Here is a 25,083-nt window from a genome sequence, read left to right as displayed (position 1 = left end):
CAATATTGAAAGCAAGAAACATACATGCCAGAAATCTATTGTTTTTCTCTTGGGCCTTCCCTCATTCCATATTGTTTAAAATACAATCACTAATAAGTCTTATTGTCAAAATCATTGAAAAGGTCTTTTTCTTTTTTTTCTAAGAACAATCGCACAGCAGAATTTGTTGTTACCAAGCTTTGTCACTACATATTATATTCAAGCATTGATAAATGTCTAGAGTTACATGTAAGGAAAGCTAGTGTTGGTCATAAAGGCAGACAGTGGCTGTCCTTGGTACTGAAATTATTTGGGAATGCTTAGAATTTGAATCTACAAGAATTTGTTGCTATCTACTGATATTCTGTAACTCCCTTTCTGTAAATTTCTGTTCCAAATTGATTTGTTTCTTATTCATAGATGTAAGGAAAGCTTTTGGTTTGATCATAAAGGCAGACTGTGGCTGTCTTTGGTACTGAAAACTACTTGGGAATGCTTAGAATTCGAATCTTAATTCTACATGAGCTTGTTGCTATCAACCAGTACTTTGTATTCTCTTTCTGTAAAGTTCTGTTCAAAATTGATTTCTTCTTTCTTTAATTTTCTTCAAATTAGATGCTTTATTTGCGTCAGTCTCTGTCTTTTGATAACATTTGATCTGACCCACATAAATGCAACCATACATTCTCACCACATAATAATCTGCCACAGTGATAGCGACTCATTTGGGAAAAACAAACTGCCCCTCTGTGTGTTCCATAATGAAATGGACGATCCAATTTTCTCTGGTCTTTTATGGTTTCGTGGCATAAGTTATGCCACCCTATTCCATTTTTGTCAAGAACCCTTTCATGTATTCCTCTGTTGCTGAAGTGTGGAGATTAGACTATTTGTCACCTTCGTCATTTGGCCTGTGAAAGAGAATGATATGCATGATCCCTCGGGCCGAAAGGGTAGCACTATTGCTCTTTAAATGAACCCTGCACTGTAGCAAAGTATGTGGTGTAACCCACAGCATAGGGGTCAGGTACAGAAGGGCAACTTTCACGGTGCAAGTCGTGCATTGAGTCACCAAAACATGACCACAGCAGGGGGAAAATTTTGCATTATTTGTAATCATTAGCACCCCCCTCCCCATGCAGGTTCTCATCTTAAAGTGTACACTATCCATGGTAAACTAAACTGTTATGTAGAGAATGTAGAGAATATAGAGACTCAAATCTGCAGGCTTACTTAAGATATGCGAACAGCGTGAACGCTATGACGAGACAGAAGAGGGACACAGCGTGGCCGATGTTGTTCAGGAGTTTGGCGTTCTCCAGATGTCTGCGCCAATGTCTCTGGAAAGTGCAGCAGAACACAAAAAACATATCAGATGATTGGTACAAGTCTTTTGATGGCGTCTTTCGCACAACGGTTAGAGCAAATTTGAACTCAGAACCAATAGGTCCTGGGTTCGATAGTCACCATGCCCTGACGTTGTGCCCTTGGGTAAGGCACTTTACACTACCTTGCTCCCTAACCCTAACTCTAACCCTAACCCTAACCCCAACTCTAACCCTAACCCTAACCCTAACCCTAACCATAACTCTAACCCTAACCCTAACCCTAACTCTAACCCTAACTCTAACCCTAACCCTAACCCTAACTCTAACCCTAACCCTAACCCTAACCCTAACTCTAACCCTAACCCTAACCCTAACTGTAACCCTAACTCTAACCCTAACCCTAACCCTAACTCTAACCCTAACCCTAACCCTAACTCTAACCCTAACTGGCCCACCAAACCTCTCTATCATAAATAGGCCAATCTTTCTAAATGTTTGCCCAAAACACACTTTGCAATGTTCCAACATCTGCACATTTGCCACTAAAAGCTGTAATTTTTTAAAGACTTTTTTTTGGTAACAGATGGCAGGAATGTCATATTTAAAAAACAGGATCATTGTATCTCACAACTTATTGTGGTCATGATCTTACGTAGTTGGCACAAAATCTGGAACTTCTTAGCTGAGGCCTAGAAAAAAATGTTGTTTTTCCTGTTTCAGTCCTTAAAAAATTTACATTGATAGGTAGGGATCTTGTTTTTTTTTAAAAGACTAAAGAATCTCTAGTGATTCAACTTATTAACAATACAGTTTAACAGAGTAAAACTTGCATTAATTTATATTTTCAATGTCATTGTTGGAAAATCGATTGTACAACATTTCATCACTCAGGTGCCAGATCATGGAGCTAGAAAAGGTCAATCAGGATATCCCTTGCAGGCGTCCACCCAGAGAAAAGGCTTAGGTTTGGAAGGGCAGGTTGGGAAAGAGGAAACACAACATTTGTTTTCTAGGTCTAAATACAATCTTTCATGTACATGTTCTCCTAAATTTGTCAACTCTGATATATTTCCATGGTATTCAGTATGAAAGAGCTAATATCATAAGATCGCTGCATGTAACTATAGTAACACACCATTTCCTCGCTCTCTGCCGTAAAACTGTCCACAAGAGGGCGACAGTTCCCGTTGTAGTCGGCCCTCACTGCCCAGGTGCCGTTTTCGTAGCACATCTTGGTGGCATTTTCTTATATGAGAAGAGATGGAAACCATTAGTTGTGTCTGTCACAATTTGTTGTCAAATATCAATCTCCAAATCAGATGTAGGTGTTGGTCCAGAGTTTTTAGGCTTTTTATAATGTCTGTCTTTTTCTTCACGTTTGCTCATGAGATCAGCCGAATGAACAAGGCAACAGATATGAATGAAGCAGGAAATTGAGAACACAAGGTCAAGGAAATGAGACAACTTTTACTGGTGCCTTTGGCCTAACTGGACGCAAAACTACGAAAACCACGCTCTAATTTCTCAGCACTCGTTTCCATTGCTGACGGCATGTTCACTACTGGTAACCGAGTGCGGAAACTGGAAACCGACTCAGTGCTGAGACAATGTTGAGCACTGGAAACTGAGTGCTGAGACACTTGAATTCCAGTGCCGAGGGAGCTTCAGCACTGGAACAAAGCCATTCAGCACTGGAAAACCTGTGCTCGACTTTGAGTCACTGGACGCCCAGTGCTGACGCCGTTTTGACCACTGATTCAGCACTGTAACACCAGTACCGAAGGCATGGCTTTCGTAGACTTGCCTATTAACTGTCCTCGACTGGGCTAGCATGTGAAAATAACTTTCGAAAGGCAAGTAAACACAGAAACATGCCAAAAAACTCACTTGAAGTGTCATATTTGATCCCTCGGAGTTGTCCCGGACAGGGCATGTGCACTAATGTCCCCGCAGGAGCAGGAGGCCAGCACGTGACGGTATCCCATGTTGCATTGCAATGCAGCGCTGTCAATCACAAAGTAGTCATCCAATGAAATTACTTCTTATAACTTGTTTAAAAACTTGTTGCAGTGCTGTCAATCACAAAGTAGTCATCCAATGAAATTACTTCTTATAACTTGTTAAAAACTTGTTACAGTGCTGTCAATCACAAAATAGTCATCCAATGAAATTGCTTCTTTTAAAAACTTGTTGCAGTGCTGTCAATCACAAAGAAGTCACCCAATGAAATTACTTCTTGTTTAAAAACTTGTTGCAGTGCTGTCAATCACAAAGTAGTCATCCAATGAAATTACTTCTTTTAAAAACTTGTTGCAGTGCTGTCAATCACAAAGAAGTCACCCAATGAAATTACTTCTTATAACTTGTTTAAAACTTGTTGCAGTGCTGTCAATCACAAAGTAGTCATCCAATGAAATTACTTCTTATAACTTGTTTAAAAACTTGTTGCAGTGCTGTCAATTACAAAGTAGTCAACCAATGAAATTACATGTACTTCTTATATCTTGTTTAAAAAGTTGTTGCAGTGCGGTCAATCACAAAGTAGTCACCCAATGAAATTACTTCTTATAACTTGTTTAAAGACTTGTTGCAGTGCTGTCAATCACAAAGTAGTCACCCAATTAAATTACATAATTATGTACTTCTTATATCTTGTTTAAAAACTTGTTGCAGTGCGGTCAATCACAAAGTAGTCACCCAATGAAATTACTTCTTATAACTTGTTTAAAAACTTGTTGCAGTGCTGTCAATCACAAAGTAGTCACCCAATTAAATTACATATGTACTTCTTATATCTTGTTTAAAAACTTGTTGTCTGAACTATTTTAACTGCCAATGTTCTGCAAAAGGCCTCTGCAAGGGTCAATATGATGTCTTTTCCAGAACTTTGCAGTATACTTTAAGATAACAGTTTTAAATATCCACAGCATAAAAATTCTCCTTCTATCCTCTATTGATGTAAAATGTGTGCATGAGTCGTTGAACTTGGAAGTTATTGATCAAACAGGAGCAATCTGTCTGGAAAATGCGACATAAGCAATTGTTGCATTGACGAGATCAATGTCCTTTTTTTAGACTTCCGTCTGTCATTAATCAAATCGTCTGTAACTACAAGATAAGGAAAGGCCAAAAGTCTGATGCAAATCGAATTTCATACACAGAAGATATGAAACCTGATACCTACGTGCCAACATGAAAGAAGATGTTCCCTATCATTCTTTAAAATTAACTCCAAAGTTATGCCCTTTTCCACTGAGGTGGCGACCATAATCTATTTATATTTCATTGATAAAGAATTGTATTTTGTAAGTTTTGTATGTTTTGTCGTCTTTCTAAGCACACTTTGATATCATGGATCACATTGAATTTGAAAAAAAGTCATAGGTCATACAAATCCAATTTTGACTAACAAGTTACTCTTGAACTAACGAAACAAAATATATAATGTCCTTGCAACACTGCATGACCTGTCACACCTAACCTTTGCACATCTAACGGTAAGCGTTGTTGAAAGCTGTCTAGTGAGGATGTGCCTTCTGTGATTAAAAAAAATGTTGACTCTTAGGCCATAGCAAGTAATTTTTGTGGATGACATCAACGTAGGCATTAATTTTTGGCTGATTTTGGAAAAAAGCAAGAAAATTTGTTGCCCTCTGACAGTGGTCAACATGCCGAAATTAAATGGACAAAGATGTCTGTTGCCATGCCGGAACGTGGATGGCAGATGAATATGAAGAGAGGGGACAAGACAAGGCTCTGATGTAATGTTTTGTCTTTTACTTTGATGCAGTGATTCATTTCATTTCTTTTATATGTGATGTTCCCACTGAATTAAAAACCATTTGTACAATGATTGAAAACTGTTATTTTTCAGTGACAACTGGATGTTATAATAGTTGGCATGTTATAATGGTTATCATTTCTTGTTTAACAAGGTTTATGATGTCGAAATTTCTTTTTATTGGATTGGCCCACCTTGTTTTTTTTCGCCCTATCGCATAAAATTTACTTGCCGTGGCCTTACTTCCGTTCAGACGCTCGTATTTTTCGCCCTATTGCTTAGATTTGGAGTCTGCGGAGGATGTCACCCATAAAATTTACTTGTCATGGCCTTACTTCCGTTCAGACGCTCGTATTTTTCGCCCTATTGCATTAGATTTGGAGTCTGCGGAGGATGTCACCCATAAAATTTACTTGTTATGGCCTTACTTCCGTTCAGACGCTCGTATTTTTCGCCCTATCGCATTAGATTTGGAGTCTGTGGCGGACGTCACCCATAAAATTTACTTGTTATGGCCTTACTTCCGTTCAGACGCTCGTATTTTTTGTCCTATTGCATTAGATTTGGAGTCTGTGGCGGATGTCACTCATAAAATTTACTTGCTGTGGCCTTAGGCTACACCGATTTAATTTCTTGGTTAACGGATTCGCCCGCTTCATTTTTTTCTGATTTGCAAATAAAAATAAAAATTCAAAATCAACTGCAAAATGCTCATATTTTGCCCTGAACAGTTGAAAACAGTCCTTTTTATCCTAGTTGTTACAGTTATTCCATCTTTCAATGCAATGTTATCATTAAAAGTTCAAAATTCATTGTTTAAATTTTGAACCAGCCTGGTATGTTGACTTCATGGCTCCTATCGTACCATTTTGGGCAATAATAGGATGTCTAGGCCTGTTTTAATTTTTTTTCGCCTGCCCGCTCCATTATTTTTCTAGAAAAATCCGTTAACCATGAAATTAAATTGCTGTGGCCTTACTTCCGTTCAGACGCTCGTATGTCTCCTGGTTTTCGGCGTGGCACGCCAGGGTTAGGAGCTGGCGCAAGTCCACATCATCAGGCAGCCTCAGGGGACTCCTTGATTGGGTACTGTTGGTGCCGACCAGCGTGCTCATCTGCAGATCAAAGAAAAATCAGTTTGAAACGCAGCCAAAAAATATAAGGTTTCGAGAAGCTACTACACTATTGCTATATTGTTGAGGCTTTAAAAATAAAATAGAAGATTTTGTGATTGTGTTCTGGTACCGACTTGGTCACCAAGCTGCTCATCTGAAGATCAAATCAAATCAGTTTGAAACGCAGCCAAAAATATATGTTTTCGATAACCTTTGAGAATCTACTGCTATATTGTTGAGGCTTTAAATATAAAATATAACATTCCATGATTGTGTTCAGGTACCGACTTCGTCACCAAGCTGCTCATCTTCATTATGCGCAGATCAAAGTTTTGAAACGTAGCCAAGAATAAGTTTTAAGAAATACCTGACCAGTTGTCGTTTTCTTAGAGAAATATCTACTGCTATTTTGTCGGGCAGTTTTAGAAAATTCGTGAACCTGTACGAGTCTTTGTCATGTTCAGTTTTTTTCCATTTCCTTCACATATAATTAGTGTCCACTTGTTCTCTCAGTTCATTTTAGTGACGGTGTCGCTCGAAACATCCGAAAGTAATCTCCGTAATTTATCCAAAGATGTCTAACCACCATCAACCTTCATCGGTTTTCGTGCCTGTGTTTTTGGTACCGACTTGGTCCATAGAAGAGCATTTTTGAAACGCAGCCTTCATTCAGCCAAAACTTCATTCGCTAGTGCCCCCACTTCGAACATTCTCAGCAAGGACACGTCTTGCCACTTCCAGTGAAGCAAATCACCCTTTCTTCCTCCATTCACCACCTCTTAGGAGGAAGTTCCACACTGAAAGCTTCTTTCCCAGAACAACATCACTTTGGAATAAGCTACCTCGTGATTGTTTCCCTTATGAGTATAACCTTAAACTTTACAAGTGTAAGGTCAACAAACACCTGTCCTAACTGGCTGTACTGTAACCCAAAACATTTTGAGTGGCTCCCATGAGCCTTGTTTTGTGGTGACCTATGAAGTAAATTAAAAAAAAAGCCGAGCCAAATTGAAACACAACCAAGAGATGTCAGCTCTCGTTTTCTTGGAAAATATCTACTGCTTTGTTGTCAGGCAGTTGTTGGAGATTTCGTGATTGTGTTTTCTGTACCGGCCTGGTCACCAAACTACAGAGCAGATTTGAAATGAAATCAGTTTGAAACACAGCCAAGAAAATGCCAGTTCTCGTTCATGTTGTCAGGCAGTCTTAGGAGATTTAGTAATTTTGTTTTGGCACCGCCTTGGTCACCAAGCTGCATTTGCATCTGCAGAGCACTGAAGAGAGCAGTTTTGAAACGCAACCGAGAATCAGTTTGAAACGCAGCCAAAAAAATGTCAGTTCTCGTTTTCTTGGAGACAAATCCACTGCCGTAATAATGATTCTTGTAGGGCAGTTTTAGATTTATGATTGGGTACTGTTGGTGCCGACTATAGCAAGCTGCTCATCTACAGACCAAAGAAGATGGCCAGTCTTGAAACGCAGCCAAGAAATGTCAGTTTTCATTTTCTTGGGGACATATCTACTGCCGTTATTATGGTTATTGTCGGGTAGTTTTAGATCTATGATTGGTTACTGTCGGTGCCGACTGGTGTGTTACGCTGGTGTGTTACGTCGAATGGCGGTTATACCGGCTATACTGATACAGATACAGACTATAGCAAGCACAGATAAAAATAAGATGACCAGTCTTGAAACGCAGCCAAGTAAGAAATGTCAGTTTTCATTTTCTTGGAGACAAATCCACTGCCGTAATTATGGTTATGGTCGGGTAGTTTTAAGAGATTGGGTATGAGTACTGCTGATGCCGACCATAGCAAGCTGCTCTTCTGCAGACCAAAGAAGATGGCCAGTCTTGAAACGCAGCCAAGAAATGTCGGTTTTCGTTTTCTTGGAGACAAATCTACTGCCGTAATAATGGTTATTGTCGGGTAGTTTTAGGAGACTGGGTATGAGTACTGCTGATGCCGACTATAGCAAGCTGCTCTTCTGCAGACCAAAGGAGATGACCAGTCTTGAAACGCAGCCAAGTAAGAAATGTCAGTTTTCATTTTCTTGGAGACAAATCTACTGCCGTAATTATAGTTATGGTCGGGTAGTTTTAAGAGATTGGATATGAGTACTGCTGGTGTCGACCATTGCAAGCTGCTCATCTGCAGACCAAAGAAGATGGCCAGTCTTGAAACGGAGCCAAGAAATGTCAGTTTTCATTTTCTTGGAGACAAATCTACTGTCGTAAAAATTATCATGGTTATTGTCGGGTAGTTTTAAGAGATTGGGTATGAGTACTACTGGTGTCGACTATAGCAAGCTGCTCATCTGCAGACCAAAGAAGATGGCCAGTCTTGAAACGCAGCCAAGAAGAGCCAAGTCAGTTTTCGTTTTCTTGGAGACAAATCTACTGCGGTAATAATGGTTATTGTCGGGTAGTCGGAGATTGGGTATGAGTACTGCTGATGCCGACTATAGCAAGCTGCTCATCTGCAGACTAAAGAAGATGACCAGTCTTGAAACACAGCCAAGTAAGAAATGTCAGTTTTCGTTTTCTTGGAGACAAATCTACTGCCGTAATAATGGTTATTGTCGGGTAGTTTTAAGAGATTTTATGATTGGATATGAGTACTACTGGTGCCGACTATAGCAAGCTGCTCATCTGAAGACCAACGAAGATGACCAGTCTTGAAACGCAGCCAAGAAATGTCAGTTTTCATTTTCTTGGAGACAAATCCACTGGCACTGCCGTAATTTTGGTTCTGGTCGGGTAGTTTTAAGAGATTGGGTATGAGTACTGCTGATGCCGACCATAGCAAGCTGCTCATCTGCAGACCAAAGAAGATGACCAGTCTTGAAACGGAGCCAAGAAATGTCAGTTTTCGTTTTCTTGGAGACAAATCTACTGCGGTAATAATGGTTATGGTCGGGTAGTTTTAGGAGACTGGGTATGAGTACTGCTGATGCCGACCATAGCAAGCTGCTCTTCTGCAGACCAAAGGAGATGACCAGTCTTGAAACGGAGCCAAGAAATGTCAGTTTTCGTTTTCTTGGAGACAAATCTACTGCGGTAATAATGGTTATGGTCGGGTAGTTTTAGGAGATCGGGTATGAGTACTCCTGGTGCCGACTACAGCCTTCTCAAGCTGCTCATCTACAGACCAAAGAAGATGGCCAGTCTTGAAACGCAGCCAAGAAATGTCAATGGAGACAAATCTACTGGCCATATTGTCGGGTAGTTTTAGGAGATTTCCTGATGAAGTACTTGTACCAACTAAGTTTGTTATCCGCAGACCAAAGGGATAAAAGTAACGACAGCAGTCTGGAACACACCCAATGAGTAACCCATTGCCCTGGACGAAAAATGGTCTTGTTGCGGCTCTGAGGCAGGGCGTCCTCGGCACTGTAAGCCTCTCTCCCCGCATAAGCCTCTACATGTATCCCCGCCTGGGAAATTTATTCTACGCTGTGATTACTTGCCTACTTGAATCAATGCACGAACATCGTGTTATTCCTTAGGGGGTCTGAGGTGAAATTTGCTCGGGGGCATGTTGGCCCTGGTGCTGAAGAGCTGTCCGGTGGTAACCGTGATAATTTCTCGACACCGGGTTAGGCCCTGGGGCGCATATTACATGACTTTCGATAATCACAAGTCGGTATCTCTTTGCTGAGTCTATACAGTCATTGGTGAATCAACAATTTGGAGATGGAGGAAAATGACTAAACCGCCAATGATGATAATAACAAACTATACAACACACACACACACACACACACACACACACACACACACACACACACATACAGGGAAACACACACACACGCGCGCGCCCACACACACACACACACACACACACACACACACACAGCGCGCGCGCACAAACACACGCTATGGAAAACATAACCTTGGCAAAGGTAACTAGAAATGTGAATGCAAAGTAAATGCATAATGTTTACCTTCATATGATCTAGCCTAACAAACTACTTCTGTTAATTCGTAACTCAAACACATTCACATACTAGTACATGTGTATGGCGACAAGCACTGTCAACTCTGGGGTTTCTGCTACAGCACTAGTTACCATGCTTGCAGAAGTCTGGTTCAGGTCATTGACCTTATGCGTTGGGAGAAGAGGAAGAAATTGAGCAAAAACAATGTACGTAAAACGTGTGAAAAGTCAATGACCTGCTAGTAATTCCTGCCTCTGGCATCGATCGTACTGAGTCTTTGAACAAATTCATGCGATCAAAGAGCAAGAAATTTCAAAGAGAAGAAAGACATGACGTAAACCATATTATCTAAATCAAACTGAAAGCAGTTCTTGACGTAAACAATCATCATATTTACTACAATTCAAGTCAACCACCTGTTTGGTTTCAACACCTATGATCAAAGGGGTGTTTTTGTGAGGTAGATTCCACAAGAATACATCTTCCTGATGCCTGATGCTTTATGGAATTTTAAGTTCTTTCAAAATCGTTTCATGGTTTATAATACACCCACTGATCTTTTAGTTTGATTTGCAAGAAATTAATATTGATAGCAATACAGCCATTGATTGTAACATATTTGTAACAAATTAATATTGATGTGCAGTACAGCTATTGATTGTAACGTAAATCTTGTCTTCCGGTCTTGCCCCGTCTTTTGGAAACTGAGCGACAGTGTAGAATGTTGAAAAGGAAAAAGCACGAACCATGGTTACCAAGAGCCTTTGATATTAAACTTGATTAACCCTCAGGCTTGAACTCTGCGACTTGCCTGTACCAGACTTCTCATGGGACTTCTTCTAGGGTTAAACTACTGCAGTGGTGACCAGGCATTGATTGAGAGGGTACAACACAGGGCTACAAGACTGGTATCCTCCTTACAAGAAGATGTAGCGGGTGCAACGTATGGCAAAATATACATACATAGTTTGTGGTGTTAACATACACATATGGTGGTGTTGAGAATATCTAACAGTTCTACTAATTGTAATAGGAATCTGGTCTGCTTCATAAACAATGTATAACAAAAGAGAGACACTAATTATACTAATCTAACTCTATTAATACAATGTAGTAATAAATTGTGTAAGGAATTAATTACGTTTTCTCGTTTTGTCATTGAATTTTGTACAAATTGGCCTACATAATAAGTGGAAATGTTGACAGGGCATGATAGTAACATATAGAATATCTCTGTCTTTGTATGGGGTAGCGTTACATCGGTCTTACATGTAATATGTTGTAACAATTTTCGTCGGTTTTCATCATAGGTTGGGCAATCTATTATAAAATGTAATTCGGTTTCAACGCCTTTATGACACGTGGGACACAGTCTCTCATTGGCCGGTGTGTTACAGTGGCGACCTTTTTCAATTTGCAAAGAGTTTTGTAATGTTACAGGAGTTACCATACTCCGCTAGGCTGCAGAAGCATGCACTTCCCTTCACTTAGATACAGGAGAGTGAGGGGGGGGGTATGATACAGATGTACAAGATCATGACCAAAAGAGAGAGAGTGGAACCTGAGGAGTTCTTTGAATCTAGTCAGGTGGAGAAAACATGAAGGCACTCGTATAAGTTGAAGGTCCCACTGGCAAAAGCCGCAGAAAGGAGGCACTCCTTTGCCATAAGAGCAGTGCAGTTATGGAATTCCCTACCCAGTTCTGTGGTTGACGCCGAGAGCGTCAATAGCTTCAAGTCAAGGCTGGATAAGCACTGGAGCGGGAGAATGCATATAGAATAAGGATTCCCGAGTTATCTGGGGAACAACAAAAAACGCAAACACAAAAGGTCAGCTCCAGTCACGTAAGAACCCCCCACGAAGCCCATTTTTGGCCTTGACAATGCCCATCACTAAGACAACCTGCCTACCAAAAATCGTGAACCTCGGACCACGCCTTCAAACTTTATCGTGCATAATCTGCCAAACAGTGGCAAAAAGATTTCATAGCCTTCTGTCGAAGGCAATGAGAGGAGGGTGTACACCACAGGCAGAAATGCCTTTAACACCGTTGGATACTCAAGGTATTCTCAAGGTAAACTAGGCTAAACTGGTTCAACAGAGCGAATGATTCGCCGGTGGAGTCAGCCCGCAGAAACCGTTACTAATTTAAAGAAGGGGTCTTCTCTGATTGGTTAATCCCTTTGCAAATCATTCACACCAGCTGGCCAATGACGTTGAACCTCGTGGGAGATGACCTCCATTACATGCAACACTAGCCTAGGAAGTATTTTGGATAGTCAGTAGGCTAGCTAGTAGCACGTAATTTCCAGTGCTAGCAAAGATTTGACTGGACATCCTTTCAGGTACATACCACAGTGGGTACATACTAAATCATAATACGCTAGTCGTACATGTATATACGTTTGTAAACGCTTCTCTTTTTGACCTGTACACCTCCAAATGGGGAGAATATATCATGTGCCATAAACGTCTTCATTCAATGAATTTGAAAGGGTGTTTTTGAACGTCTAAACTGCCGTCTCTTATACCTAAATCTGCAATCTTTATAGGGTCCACATAAAGATTGCAGATTTAGGTATAAGAGACGGCAGTTTAGACGTTCAAAAACACCCTTTCAAATGCTTCTCTGCTTGGGTCAGCAATGGACACTAGGGCTTGAAATTCCCCAATCCTACAGCAGCCAACCTAAAACGATTGGGAGCATAAACATTTTTTAAGGTGCACCATATAGGTAGAATGTCAGCAAAAACTAATTATGTTTCATTTCTAATTAAATGCACCATAACAATGTTTTTTTTTACCATTAGATATTAAGCATATGCTGTATACATACTGCCATACATTTAACATCTATGCATGCGTAAACCTACGATAATATTTGAGTGCATTGGTGAACCCACAGAACACATTCCGGGGTGCACAGCTCCAAATTTGGGTGCACTAAGCTGCACATGCAGCCAGTATTTCGAGCCCTGGACACGTTTTACGAGAGTGATAGATTTAAACTGCAAATCGATCAAGAAGGAACTCAAAAATGTTCTCCACGTTTTTTAACGACACTCGAAGATTTCCGTAGCTGGCCAAATTGAACCATCTTCCTCTCGACTTCCGAACATACGTCAATGCTCTCCATTAGGGCCTTCTGGAATGGAGCGATTTGGACTTTCTAATGTCTTTAATTCATCACTCCGACGTCTAGAGTTACTCCACGAATACGTCACCCATTCACGGTCTTATTAACCTCCAGGTTTGAATGTGACGCTGTGAACCTTTATCTGGTTTGACGCACCGGTCCAGATGGGCAAAATGGCTACTCTGATGACCCAGTCATGTACCTCGGGTAAATATGGTCAACAAATATGTCACAGTCCTCGGAAAATGTCATATATTGTCCGAGAGAAACTCGGGAAAACCTGTGCGTGTGTACTCTCCAAGCAGAGGTTTGGGGTTATTTTTGGCGTGTTTTTAGAGTTTTTTTAATCGGGGTTTCTTTTTTGTACTGGAATTTTTCTTTCACCCAACCCAATTTTTCTTTCACCAAACCCAATTTTTCTTTTTCAAATTCCAGTGCAAAAAAAGAAACCCCAATAAAAAAAGTCTAAAAACACACCAAAAATAACCCCAAACCCAAACCTCTGCTTGGAGAGTAGTACATGTGTTCTTGAAGGATAGAATGGCGTGTTACAAGTACCGGGACTCTAAGTTCCGAGCCGCGCACTCTGCCGCTACGCCACACGACCCCACACAAAATGACACAGTTGCTGTCAGATTCTGACTAAATCGTTCAGTTTTAAATGTGTCTAATGAAATATGTCACCGAAGAAGCTCAGTGTTCTTCTAACTCTAACTCTAAATAGATATTCTTTGAATGGGAAACATATATGATAACCTCTTCGTGGACTTTGAAAAGGATGGCCCGTTGCCAGACAACGTAACTTGACGGTTGCTGAGTTGATTGTTTAGTGGGCTTTTGAAACGGTGTCTACCGGTCACTGGGAATACAAGCAGATCGTTCCTAACCGTTGGAGAATGAAACAGGAAATTGGAAATTGCCGACCTGTGGGACGTATTTCCTGACCTAGACAGTTTTTATTTTTTGTGTGAATGTATTGGAAATGTGAAGGGGATTGTGTTAGCCTCCTTCGCAGACTTCCGAGGCGGCGGCGTTAATTTTTTGTCGGGGAGCGACGCGAGTTATGCCGCGGAGGGACGGTTTTGGCAATCGGGCACTGGCTTCCACATACCGCCCACTTATTCCAACCCGCCACTTTGAGGCCTGACCTCCCTATCAGTCAACTGTCAAAATCACATCCCACCCACCAAGAAAGCAAACCTGTTAGGACAATTAGAGACACAAACTCAGAACTCAGCTACCTTAAATAATAATGAGTAATAATTCCAGGGCTAAAATTACAGGGTTATGTGATGGGTAACTTTGAGGCCTGACCTCCTTATCAGTCAACTGTCAAAATCATCACCCACCCACCAAGAAACTGAACCTGTTAGAACAATTAGAGACACTCTGAACTGAGCCACAAGAAACAATAATGAGTAATAATTCCAGGGCTGAAATTACAGGTTTATGTGATTTATAATTTTGAGGCCTGACCTCCCTATCAGTCAACTGTCAAAATCACCACCTACCCACCAAGAAACTGAACCTGTTAGGACAAGAGACACAGACTCAGAACTCAGCCATCAGAAACAATAATGAGTAATAATTCCAGGGCTGAAATTACAGTGTTACGATAGAGTACAATTTCGTAGACGAACAGTCGTCACTGTGAGAGACGAGTAGTGCCTTAGCCTGGTATCCAGTCTTATCGTGGTTGGGGCGGGTTTTCCTCGGGGCTGCAGGAGCTCTTCCCCGCCGGCCTCAGCTAGGTTTCCGGTAGGTTTTTCACGATGGGAGATTGATTAGCTCGACTACGAACGAATAGGGAACCTAATGCGTGTCTCCAGTCTATTCGTGGTGGGGCAACTCAACTACTCGGCGGGCCATCTCCTTTACCATAACACTCCTACCGGGCGGCCTGTTGTACTCGGCGGGGGGAAACTATTAGAGCCCCGAAGACACAGCCTCCCCCAACTACTATGCCCCAACCACGATTGACTGGATACCAGGCTACTAGTGACGTCGAGCGAACAATATTGCTTCTTGGTACGGCGCCCAAACCTTGATTTCTGAGATGGCGCCATTCCAAGAACAATTCTCAAGAAGTTACGGTAGACAATTATGTCCTATCTATAATGTACAGGCCATGTTCTAACTACCTCTTTTTCTATATTCGCCGTAATTACGGTCGTAGATCACTGAACAACAGGAATTATGTCTCAGTCAAACTATTTGTCTCATAAACCTCATTTGTTTTAATGGTATAATCAGTTTTTACAGCACTAGACGATTGGAAAAGTTTGACATTTGAAAGAATATAAGCTCTATTCTCCGCCAAAAGATTGCAGCCTACAAAACTACTGTGAGTAAGATTCAACAACTGACAGTAAGATTTATATTCGGTGCACAGCTGTTTCATACCAATCTGTACTGATGAGTGTATAATATCTATGTTTTGTATAGCATAATCCAGGGAAAGTTCAAACTACCATGTGAATTTCTCTTACTCTACCATACCATACGCAAAATGTCGTATGGTAGAGTAAGTGTACGTAAGAGAAATTCAAAGAAAGCCATTTTTTCAACTGAACGTGTACAAAACGGGCATAGAACTTGCCAAAGCCTTAGATTTGAGTGGATCGCTTGGTGTTAGGAAATGTATGAGGGAACAAGTTATTTTACCAGCAACCGGAAATATGCAATTATCTTATATTCATACTTATTACAAATGATGCCGAACTTGCTATTAGTTGGAAATTAAATTTGGGGTAATTTGACTGGTAATATCAGATTTGTACAAATTACCTGAGCAATTTTGTTTTGCATAAAGATATGACGTTCTTTTAAATAGACGTCATCTATTGGGATTTCTAATGACGTATGTTGCAGTAAACCAATAAGAGAAAATCAAGTTATTTTTATGGATGACATCAGCGCGCGCATTAATTTTGGAAAAAGAAACAAGATATTTTGTTGCCCTCTGACAGTGGTCAACATGCCGAAAATTGGCAAAGATGCCTGTTGCCATGCCGGAACGTGGATGGCAGATAAATATGAAGAGAGACAAGACAAGGCTCTGATTTAATGTTTTGTCTTTTACTTTGATGCAGTGATGCATTTCATTCCTTTTATATGTAATATAATGGCTGTGTATATGTGATGTTCCCACTTAATATCAAAGCCATTTGTACGATGATTGTTTCAGTGAGAAATGGATGTAATACTTTGCAGTAAACGTAGCACAATATAGATATCATTTCTTGTTTAACAAGGTTTATGATGTGGATATTTGAAAATGTAGGAATCTTGTTTTTTTTTACCCGCCTTGTTTTTTTTTTCGCCCTATCGCATTAGAGTTGGAGTCTAGGGAGAAAGTCATCCATAAAATTTGTGTGGCCTAATACTTTGTTTGTATCAAAGGATTTCCTTGTAGAAATCCAACTTCACAGTACTCGGGATCTAACCCCCATTAACATTTAGCCACGGGATTTCATATAACCGCCACTTTGAAAAACAACGTTTTTGAGATATTTCTAGTACAGCACCTCCATGTATACATAGCTTACGTAGATATATAGGAGTGCATTGTACTTGAGGATGTTGTACATATTGGAAATCTGTTTAGACGCTTTTTAGGGTGAACTAGTATCTGTATCTGTATAGTCGGTAAAACCACCCTTCGGCGTAACACACCAGCTTCGCAGGCACGCGGCGCGGCGGCAGCTGGCTACATATACACCGATTGACTTGTTACACCCAACCCTTGAACATCTAACTCTTAACATATATAAACAAACAAACAAACAAACAAACAAACAAACAAACAAACATTGTGACAGCGAGTTCCAATCTGCGATAGTTCTAGGGAAGAATGAATTCTTGAACACCTCAATCCTTGGTTGATAACTCTGGTACTTGAGGTCATGGCTATTTCTGGTTCTTTTCTGTGCTGGTTTTAGGTACTTAGTAGTTGGGACGTCCACCAGTTTATTAGTCATTTTGTACATCATGCAAAGTCTGGACATTTTTCTTCTGTCTTCCAGTGACACCCACTGTATAGGTTTCTTTTCATTTTCATGACACTAGCACCTCTTTCATAGTTGTTCATACAGAATCTTGCAGCTTGATTTTGTACCCTTTCCAGTTTACCTTTGTCTTTCTTTGAGTGGTGGATATATGTGACCTAACGGACTGTTAATAGATATAGATAATCATTTTGCATAATACATTTAGTTGCACGTACGCGTATTCATAACGTAGATATATTACAAAATGTCGAAATCAATTGGACGATATAGCTACCTAGAAGCAGACTCATAAAATCCCAACAAATTAGGGTACCATTGGAATAAAATGACAATAAAGATGAATATATAGGACTAGGAATATTCAATATAGAGAATTCGCTATGGAATGGCCACAAATTTGATTTGTCACTTTTTTTGCTACATGTAATAAGGCCACAGCAAGTAAATTTTATGGATGACATCCTCCGCAGAGCTCCAAATCTAATGCGAGCGGGCGAAAAAAAAACAAGGTGGGCCGAAAAAAACAAGGTACCTAAAATTTAGAATTTTGACTCAATCATTGTACAAATGGTTTTGATTCAGTGGGAACATCACATATACACAGCCAGCATCACATATCACTGCATCAAAGTAAGAAATTTCTTGTGTTTTTTTCTTCCAAAATCAGGCAAAAATTAATGCGCGCGTCGATGTCATCCATAAAAATTACTTGCTGTGGCCTAACGGCATGAATTTATCCACCGTACCTTTGAAGACATCCAATGCAATTTCAGAGCAGCAAAACTGGATTTTCAAAGTCAATTTTTTGGCCATTTAGATAGTTGAATCAACCAGAATTGCATACTGATATTTGTGAGGCAAAAATGCGATGTCCCTGATGGAAAATGGTCGCTTGTTTTGTATTGTAGGCTGGTTCTAGCGTTTATATGGACGGTACCCGAAAAAAAAATAAAGAGATACCTCGTTCAGCTTGTGTTTGGGCTATTTCAAATGCTTCAAGTATGAAATGATGACGAAAATGTGCTAAGAAATGACAGTAGATTTCAATTTCAAATTTAATCATACTGAATATTTTTTTTGTTTTGCCATCCCGAAATTGCATTAGATGCCTTTAAGGATGGTTTCGGAAGACACCAGTTGGGTTACATCATGTTGCAATTTTATAGCAGTAGGGATTTAAACTCCTGTCCGACCATATATATGAATGTGCCTGAGTAAGTATAAACAGAGCAGGCCATATACGAAGGTAAACATTATGCATTTGCTTTGCAAATGTTACCTTTCTGGTTAGTATTAGTTTTGCTATCTTCCTGATCATACCTTAACATCATGGATCATATTCATAAAATCATACCTGATTTCATATCTGTAAAGGCCCGAGGGTCATGCAAATCCAACTTAACTCGTTCAACGCCCTCCATCCAGGAGCAAAGGGAGCCTTAACGGTTTTATAGCATCGTGTGGCGTAATGGTCATAACGTTCTGCTCGGAATCAAGAGGTCCCGGGTTCGATCCCCTGACATGCCCGAAGATGTGCTCTTAGGAGAGGCACTTCACATGACTTCCCTCCCTGTACGGTGGAGTGACGCCCACCGGGCCTTTCGGCTAGTCGTTAATACTGTGCCCAAACACTGATGAAGACATAGAGGGATTTGGTGTCACCAAAGTGCCAAGATCTGCACCATTTGCCACTAAGAACCATACATTTTTAACGGTTTGCCAATGTGCCAATGGTGTCGCCAAAGCGCCAAGATCTGCACCATTTGCCACTAAGAACCGTACATTTTAACCGTTTGCCAATGTGCCAATGGTGTCACCAATGTGCCAAGATCTGCACCATTTGCCACTAAGAACCGTACATTTTTAACGGTTTGCCAATGTGTCAATGGTGTCACCAATGTGCCAAGACCTGCACCATTTGCCACTAAGAACCGTACATTTTTAACGGTTTGCCAATGTGCCAATGGTGTCACCAATGTGCCAAGACCTGCACCATTTGCCACTAAGAACCGTACATTTTTAACGGTTTGCCAATGCGCCAAGATCTGCACCATTTGCCACTAAGAGCCGTACATTTTTAACGGTTTGCCAATGTGCCAAGATCTGCACCATTTGCCACTAAGAACCATACATTTTTAACGGTTTGCAAACGCAGAGGCCGGGCAGTTTGTCTTCATCACAATTGAGCTGATGACATGGCCCGTAGCCCGGCCGATGTTCCCACTTGTAAGAAATGCATTAGAGACAACACCTCCCTGCAACTAAAAGCTAGACATCCTTTGACGTAGAACGCTGCAATAATATATATAAACGCATACATTCCGTGCATTATTCTCCGTAAAGGATACGGAAAGATAGTGCTTAACTACGCCTTTAAGCATCTAAAAATCTTGGAAAGGCACCGTGAAAGTGGAAAAATAAATGCCCTTTTCGAACTTCCGGAAAGTCCACGTTAAGACAATCTTTACGTTCACGTTTAGGGGTCGTAAAGGTGCGGAAAGTGAGAAGAAAGGTGGCCTTTACGCTTAATTTAAGCGTGCTTAAATACTACTTTTTGTGCCGTGACTAATGCGTAAAATGTACCCCTCGTTTATGACAAGAAGTGAACACGGGTGGTATTGAAATAAATTCTTCTAATTCAACAACCGAAACCGTCTTTCGTAAAATAAAGTAAAATAAAACCGTCTTCCGTAAAATAAAGTAAGATAAATTAAAACTAGATTTTTTTCTAACCTCTGAGGTATCAAACAGACTGTCAACAAAGAAGTCTTGCCGCAAAAAGGTACGGGGCTGTTTTTCGTTTTCAAACGCTCTTCTGAAACATTCCGCTGAAATTCAAGAAACGAGACGACATTGCCACACCATCCCGATAGAATGATATTCAACAAAATAAAGAATTTTTTCTTATCGTTCACACACGGCATTTTGCGTGTCCAACGTGCAAATTTGCGTGAAATCATACATTTAATTACACAGATTATACCTGCAACATCACACAGCTATATAGTGTCCCAACCGTATGTTTTCGTGAGCGTACTTTACCTGAAGGATACAGCACAGAAATCCAGCAATGTACCACCGCAGACACATGTTGTCCAAGTTGTCACCCGGGCGATGTTACCCGATGTTCGCCCGTTGCCCGGTACTGGATCGTCGCGGCAGACTGAACGGTAGAACGCCGTTGCCTTCTCTGCTCTTCAGCGTGCAACCTATCAAAGAAACGGAGAGTACGCTTTATAATGCGACTTTGATCTGGTACATACATCGAGACCTACTGTGGATTTTATGACGTACGTCTGGCCTATTCCATTTTTACGCTCAGAAGGTAGAAACAGGTAATGGATACTTAATATAAATATATATTGACGTTCACATCGTACGTCAATTCTTGTACCGCCCTTCCACAGGAGTACTGTATGATATTTTTTATTATTCTGCATCATCTCTGACAATTTTTTCAAATAGCTTAGGCCTAAGAAAAATGTGTTTCCTGTTTCAGTCCTAAAAAGGTTAGGGTTGGTAGGTAGGGATTATCTTTTTTTTTTTTATATCAGATTTTGGCAATCTCTAGTGATCCAATTTGTGATCCAAAATATACAATACAATTTAACAAAGTGAAACAATTATATTTTCAATGTCAATGTTGGAAAACTAATCACTCAGTTGTCAGGTCAGAAAATGTCAATCAGATTGAAAAAAATTATTTCCCTTGCAGGGGTCCAATAAAAAGACTAGGGTTGGCAGTTTTTTCTAGGGTCCGTCGGGAAACAGGAAACAAAACATTTTTTCCTAGGCCTTAGGCCACACCGATTTAATTTTATGGATGACATCCGCGCGCGCATTGATTTTCGCCTGTTCTAAAAAAAATCACGTCCTCCGAGGCCCTGGCCTGGCTCTAGGCCTGGGTAGCCCATGGTGGTTAGCGACAATATACGGAGCCGGTGGTAACTCTGGAGGATGGCACCAAGGCTGCCGAAGTTCCACGGCTCAAGAACTCGGTACATACGTACAGTGCCGATTCATAAATTCCGCAAGCCGGCTTGACATGTAGGATGTACATGTAGATGTACGTCGCCGGGTACTGCCACAAATTCACAATACCAGTTTTGTATTCCTGTGGTTTGGTAGCATTTTTATTTTTGGCCGGATTTTTTTTTTATTCGCCCGCGCGCACTAGTTTGGGGGTCTTCAGAGGATGTCATCCATAAAATTAAATCGGTGTGGCCTTAGCTTGAAGTGGAAGAAGAAGATGGTCTATTTCTCTGTCCCAACAAGGGAGACATTGCCCTCAGTAAGGTGAAATAGCGACAGAATGATTAGACGATCTGTGTATCGGTAGTGATGCAAAGTCGTTTGCATCAGTCACATTTCCAATGGCGCTTGTATGTAGTGTAGACGATGTAGGCCCCGGCCTAGCCTCCTGTGCAGGCTCCGGGGCGGGTGGGAATTTTGATACAGCGTTTTGAAGAGTTTTTAACGCGTGGGCGGAATGGAACCTTCTCTGGGCGGCTGGTTGTAGCCTCCTTCGCAGTCTTGTTGGGCGTCGGCCTTATTTTTTCTCTGAGCGACGCGAGTAATATGCCGCCGCGAGGGACGATTTGCTGCCGAGGGAGCTTTTGCCGCGGAGAGAAGGATTCGCGCTCCAACAACTAGTTGACGCCGACGCCCAACAAGACTGCGAAGGAGGCTACTGGTTGTAGGATGGCCGGCTATCAAAATAACTCGTTACAAACTAAAACAAACGCTGTATCAGAATTCCCACCCGTCCCGGAGCCTGCACAGGAGGCTAGCCACGACCTCACTCTGAATTGGGGACGGAGTCAGTTTTTACAGTAATGCTCCAGGCACATTTCCAATCCAATGCCCGAGCGGGTAGTTATAACCGGCAAATACGCTGATGCTCAGGCTTCGAAATTCTCTCTTACAGAAAATCTGCTCTAGGCTATGTGACACTGTGCATGTGAGCTGGCAGGTGATGTGTGTGTATATCTACATGTGTAGCTTTGAAATAAATCTAACTTTACTTCTGAGTACACCTCCAATGTTACTTGAGGACACTGGTCGTACCGTTCGCTGTTGCATATTCACTAGTACAAGCACATCTTTCCATGTTATCCTGGCTAGGCCATGTTGATTTGATTATATGGATGACATCCGCGCGGGCATGAATTTTCGGCAGTTTAAAAAAAAAAGTTTTCAACCATACTGTAAATCGTACAAAACAGTTGCAAAATGAGCAAAATATACCGTAAGTTACTAAAAAAAACCATACCAATGTCGTAGAATGCCAAAATCAAACGAAAAAAGACGAAATTGTTAAGAAATGAACTTGAAGATTAGATTATTCGCCAAACATATTCTGTCCCATTTGTTCAACCCTCATGACCACGTAGATTTCATAATGAAAACAACTTTTTTTTTTGCAAAACTTTTTTTTATTCGCACGCGCGCATCAATTTTGGGGTTCCCGGAGGATGTCATCCATATAATCAAATCAACATGGCCTTACAAAAAATCCAAACTTTATTCCAGAACATCAACATGTGCCGATGATTCCTGATGTCGTATAAGAAAAGTAGCGTTTTCTAAACAACCAGTGTAGTTTTTAGGGCTTGGAAACCCGATTTTTCAGAGGCAATATTCCAGTCATTTATCTACATACAAAGTTAAAACTGCACTGTCCCAATAGAAATTGACCCTCATGAAGCAAAATTCCCACAATTCTGACGGAAAATGGTTACTGGAAGGGCCGCGGGTTGATTTTTAGGGTACCACCCAGAAAATAAAGGACTCATCTTGGGGCTTGTTTCTGCAGTTTTAAATACCCAAAGCATGGCATGCTGACTCAAATGTGCTAATGTGAAGCAGTATGTGTCAATATTACAATGATTGCCTTATTCAGAATATTTCCAGTTTTGCCGCCCTGATATTGGATGCCTTTAAGCCTGAAATTGGATGGCATTGGATGCCTGTAAGCTAAAGACAAAACTGTCATCTTGCCGACTTCAAACTTGGCAATGATTCACTTTTTTTGTGAGCAACGGTGCGTGCGAGGTGCCAATAAATTGTATTCTGGAAGGCCCACAAAGGTTTATCAATCTGCAGGACATGAATAAATCATAACAACTGACCTTCACGTGTGGAACAAGTCAGCGTAATGATAAATCAAGAGAGACTTGATTACCGGCAGTCACGAACGCTTCAAAATCGATCGGAGCTGACGGTGCTCAAGAATACTTGACCAAAGGCAAAGCTGCAACTAGAAAGGTAACATTTGCAAAGCAAATGCATAATGTTTATCTTCGCATATCGTCTGCTCTGTTAATTCTTACTCAAAGTCAAACACATTCACATATATGGTGACAGGAGTCTAAATCCCTCCTGCTATAAAATTGCAACATGATGTAACCCAACACTAGTTACCATGGTGACAGGCGTCTGGTTCAGGTCATTGACCTTATTTGGTAGGGACTTTGGCTTATTCTGGCGTGTTTTTAGGCTTTTTTATGGAGCTTTTCTTTTGTGCTGGTATCTTTGTTTTGGTGCCAGCCTAAGTTGGGCTAGAAAACGCCAAAATAAGACCAAACCTCTGCTTGGAGAGTAGCGCTTAACGTTCTCCCTGCTACCTAACGTCATAACCAATACAGATGAGGTGCTAAACGGTTACCTTAGCATCCTGAAGGTTAAATATTTTACTGTGTTCTCTCGGAGAAAGCCGTAAAAGCCTTAGGCGCAATCTGTGGTCATGTCCAACAACGGTAAAATCACTTGCATACACGTCACTTGTAAGACCACACCTAGAATATGCCGCGACAGTATGGGATCCATATACAAAGAAAGACAAAGATAAACTGGAAAGGGTACAGAAACAAGCTGCAAGATTCTGCACGAACAACTATCGAAGGGATGCTAGTGTAACGGAAATGAAACGAAACCTACAGTTGGGGGTCGCTGGAAGACAGACGTAGAATGTCCAGACTGTGCATGATGTACAAAATGACTAATAAAAAGGTTTGTTTGTTTGTTTGTTTATTTAAATGCAACAGTGCATGACAAGTGGCAACCAGGCAGCAACAAGGCTGGTAGCGGCTACCACTGACACATAAATGCATAAATACAAAGTACAGTATAACTTAAATACAATATCACTTATCACGTACCAACCACTAAGTATCTGATACCAGCTAAGAAAAGAACAAGAAACAGCCATGCCTTCAAATATCAGAGTTATCAACCAAGAATTGAGGTATTCAAAAACTCGTATTTCCCCAGAACTATCGTAGGCTGGAACCCGTTGCCACCAAGCACAGTTGGGGCATCATCACTAGAAAGCTTTAAACAACTCATGCAATCAAATGTGCAAGGATTTAGTGTAACAAGTCGTTCGGTGCCTGTGAAGCTGGTGTGTTACGCCGAAGGGTGGTTATGCCGGCTATACAGATACAGAAGCTGGTGTGTTACGCCGAAGGGCGGTTATACCGGCTATACCGATACAGAAAAGCAAAAACCCTGTGCGTGACCCAGAGACAACCTGTGGAACTAATGCTCTAAAATTAAAAGGCTTGTCACCCAATGATGGACTGCAATGTTTGTCAAATCCCCCATCATGTGGGATTATATGGATCGTTTATTAAAAGGGCGGTCTGTGTGGTGATTTCAATTCCTTCGCCACTTTGTCCTAACGCAATTATGGCTGTTCTGGTGGCCCTTTTGATGACATGGTCCAGATGTGCCACTGGATGATCATAAGTTCCATGCCCGTAGCCAGGATTTTGAATGGGTGTGTGTGTGTGTG

At 41.0% G+C, this 25,083-nt stretch overlaps 1 protein-coding gene across 1 annotated transcript in view; it reads right to left on the bottom strand.

Annotated features, from left to right (window-relative positions):
- The window catches only part of LOC109486563 (corticotropin-releasing factor receptor 2-like), a 29,436-nt gene extending 9,004 nt beyond the window's left edge, over positions 1-20,432 (bottom strand). Inside the window, exons 1-5 of the mRNA XM_019790412.1 lie at positions 20,331-20,432; positions 6,068-6,203; positions 3,195-3,311; positions 2,443-2,552; positions 1,213-1,319 (exon numbers count right to left, since the gene is read on the bottom strand). Of these exons, the coding sequence (XP_019645971.1) occupies positions 1,213-1,319; positions 2,443-2,552; positions 3,195-3,311; positions 6,068-6,203; positions 20,331-20,378 (518 nt within the window). The 5' untranslated portion in view covers positions 20,379-20,432. The remainder of the gene's footprint in view (positions 1-1,212; positions 1,320-2,442; positions 2,553-3,194; positions 3,312-6,067; positions 6,204-20,330) is intronic.
- Positions 20,433-25,083: the final 4,651 nt, after the last annotated feature.

The sequence above is a fragment of the Branchiostoma belcheri genome, unplaced genomic scaffold, assembly GCF_001625305.1.
Source record: "Branchiostoma belcheri isolate BF01 breed outbred unplaced genomic scaffold, Haploidv18h27 scaffold81, whole genome shotgun sequence".
NCBI classification, from domain to species: Eukaryota; Metazoa; Chordata; class Leptocardii; order Amphioxiformes; family Branchiostomatidae; genus Branchiostoma; species Branchiostoma belcheri.
This window is presented reverse-complemented; position numbering and strand designations above follow the sequence as displayed.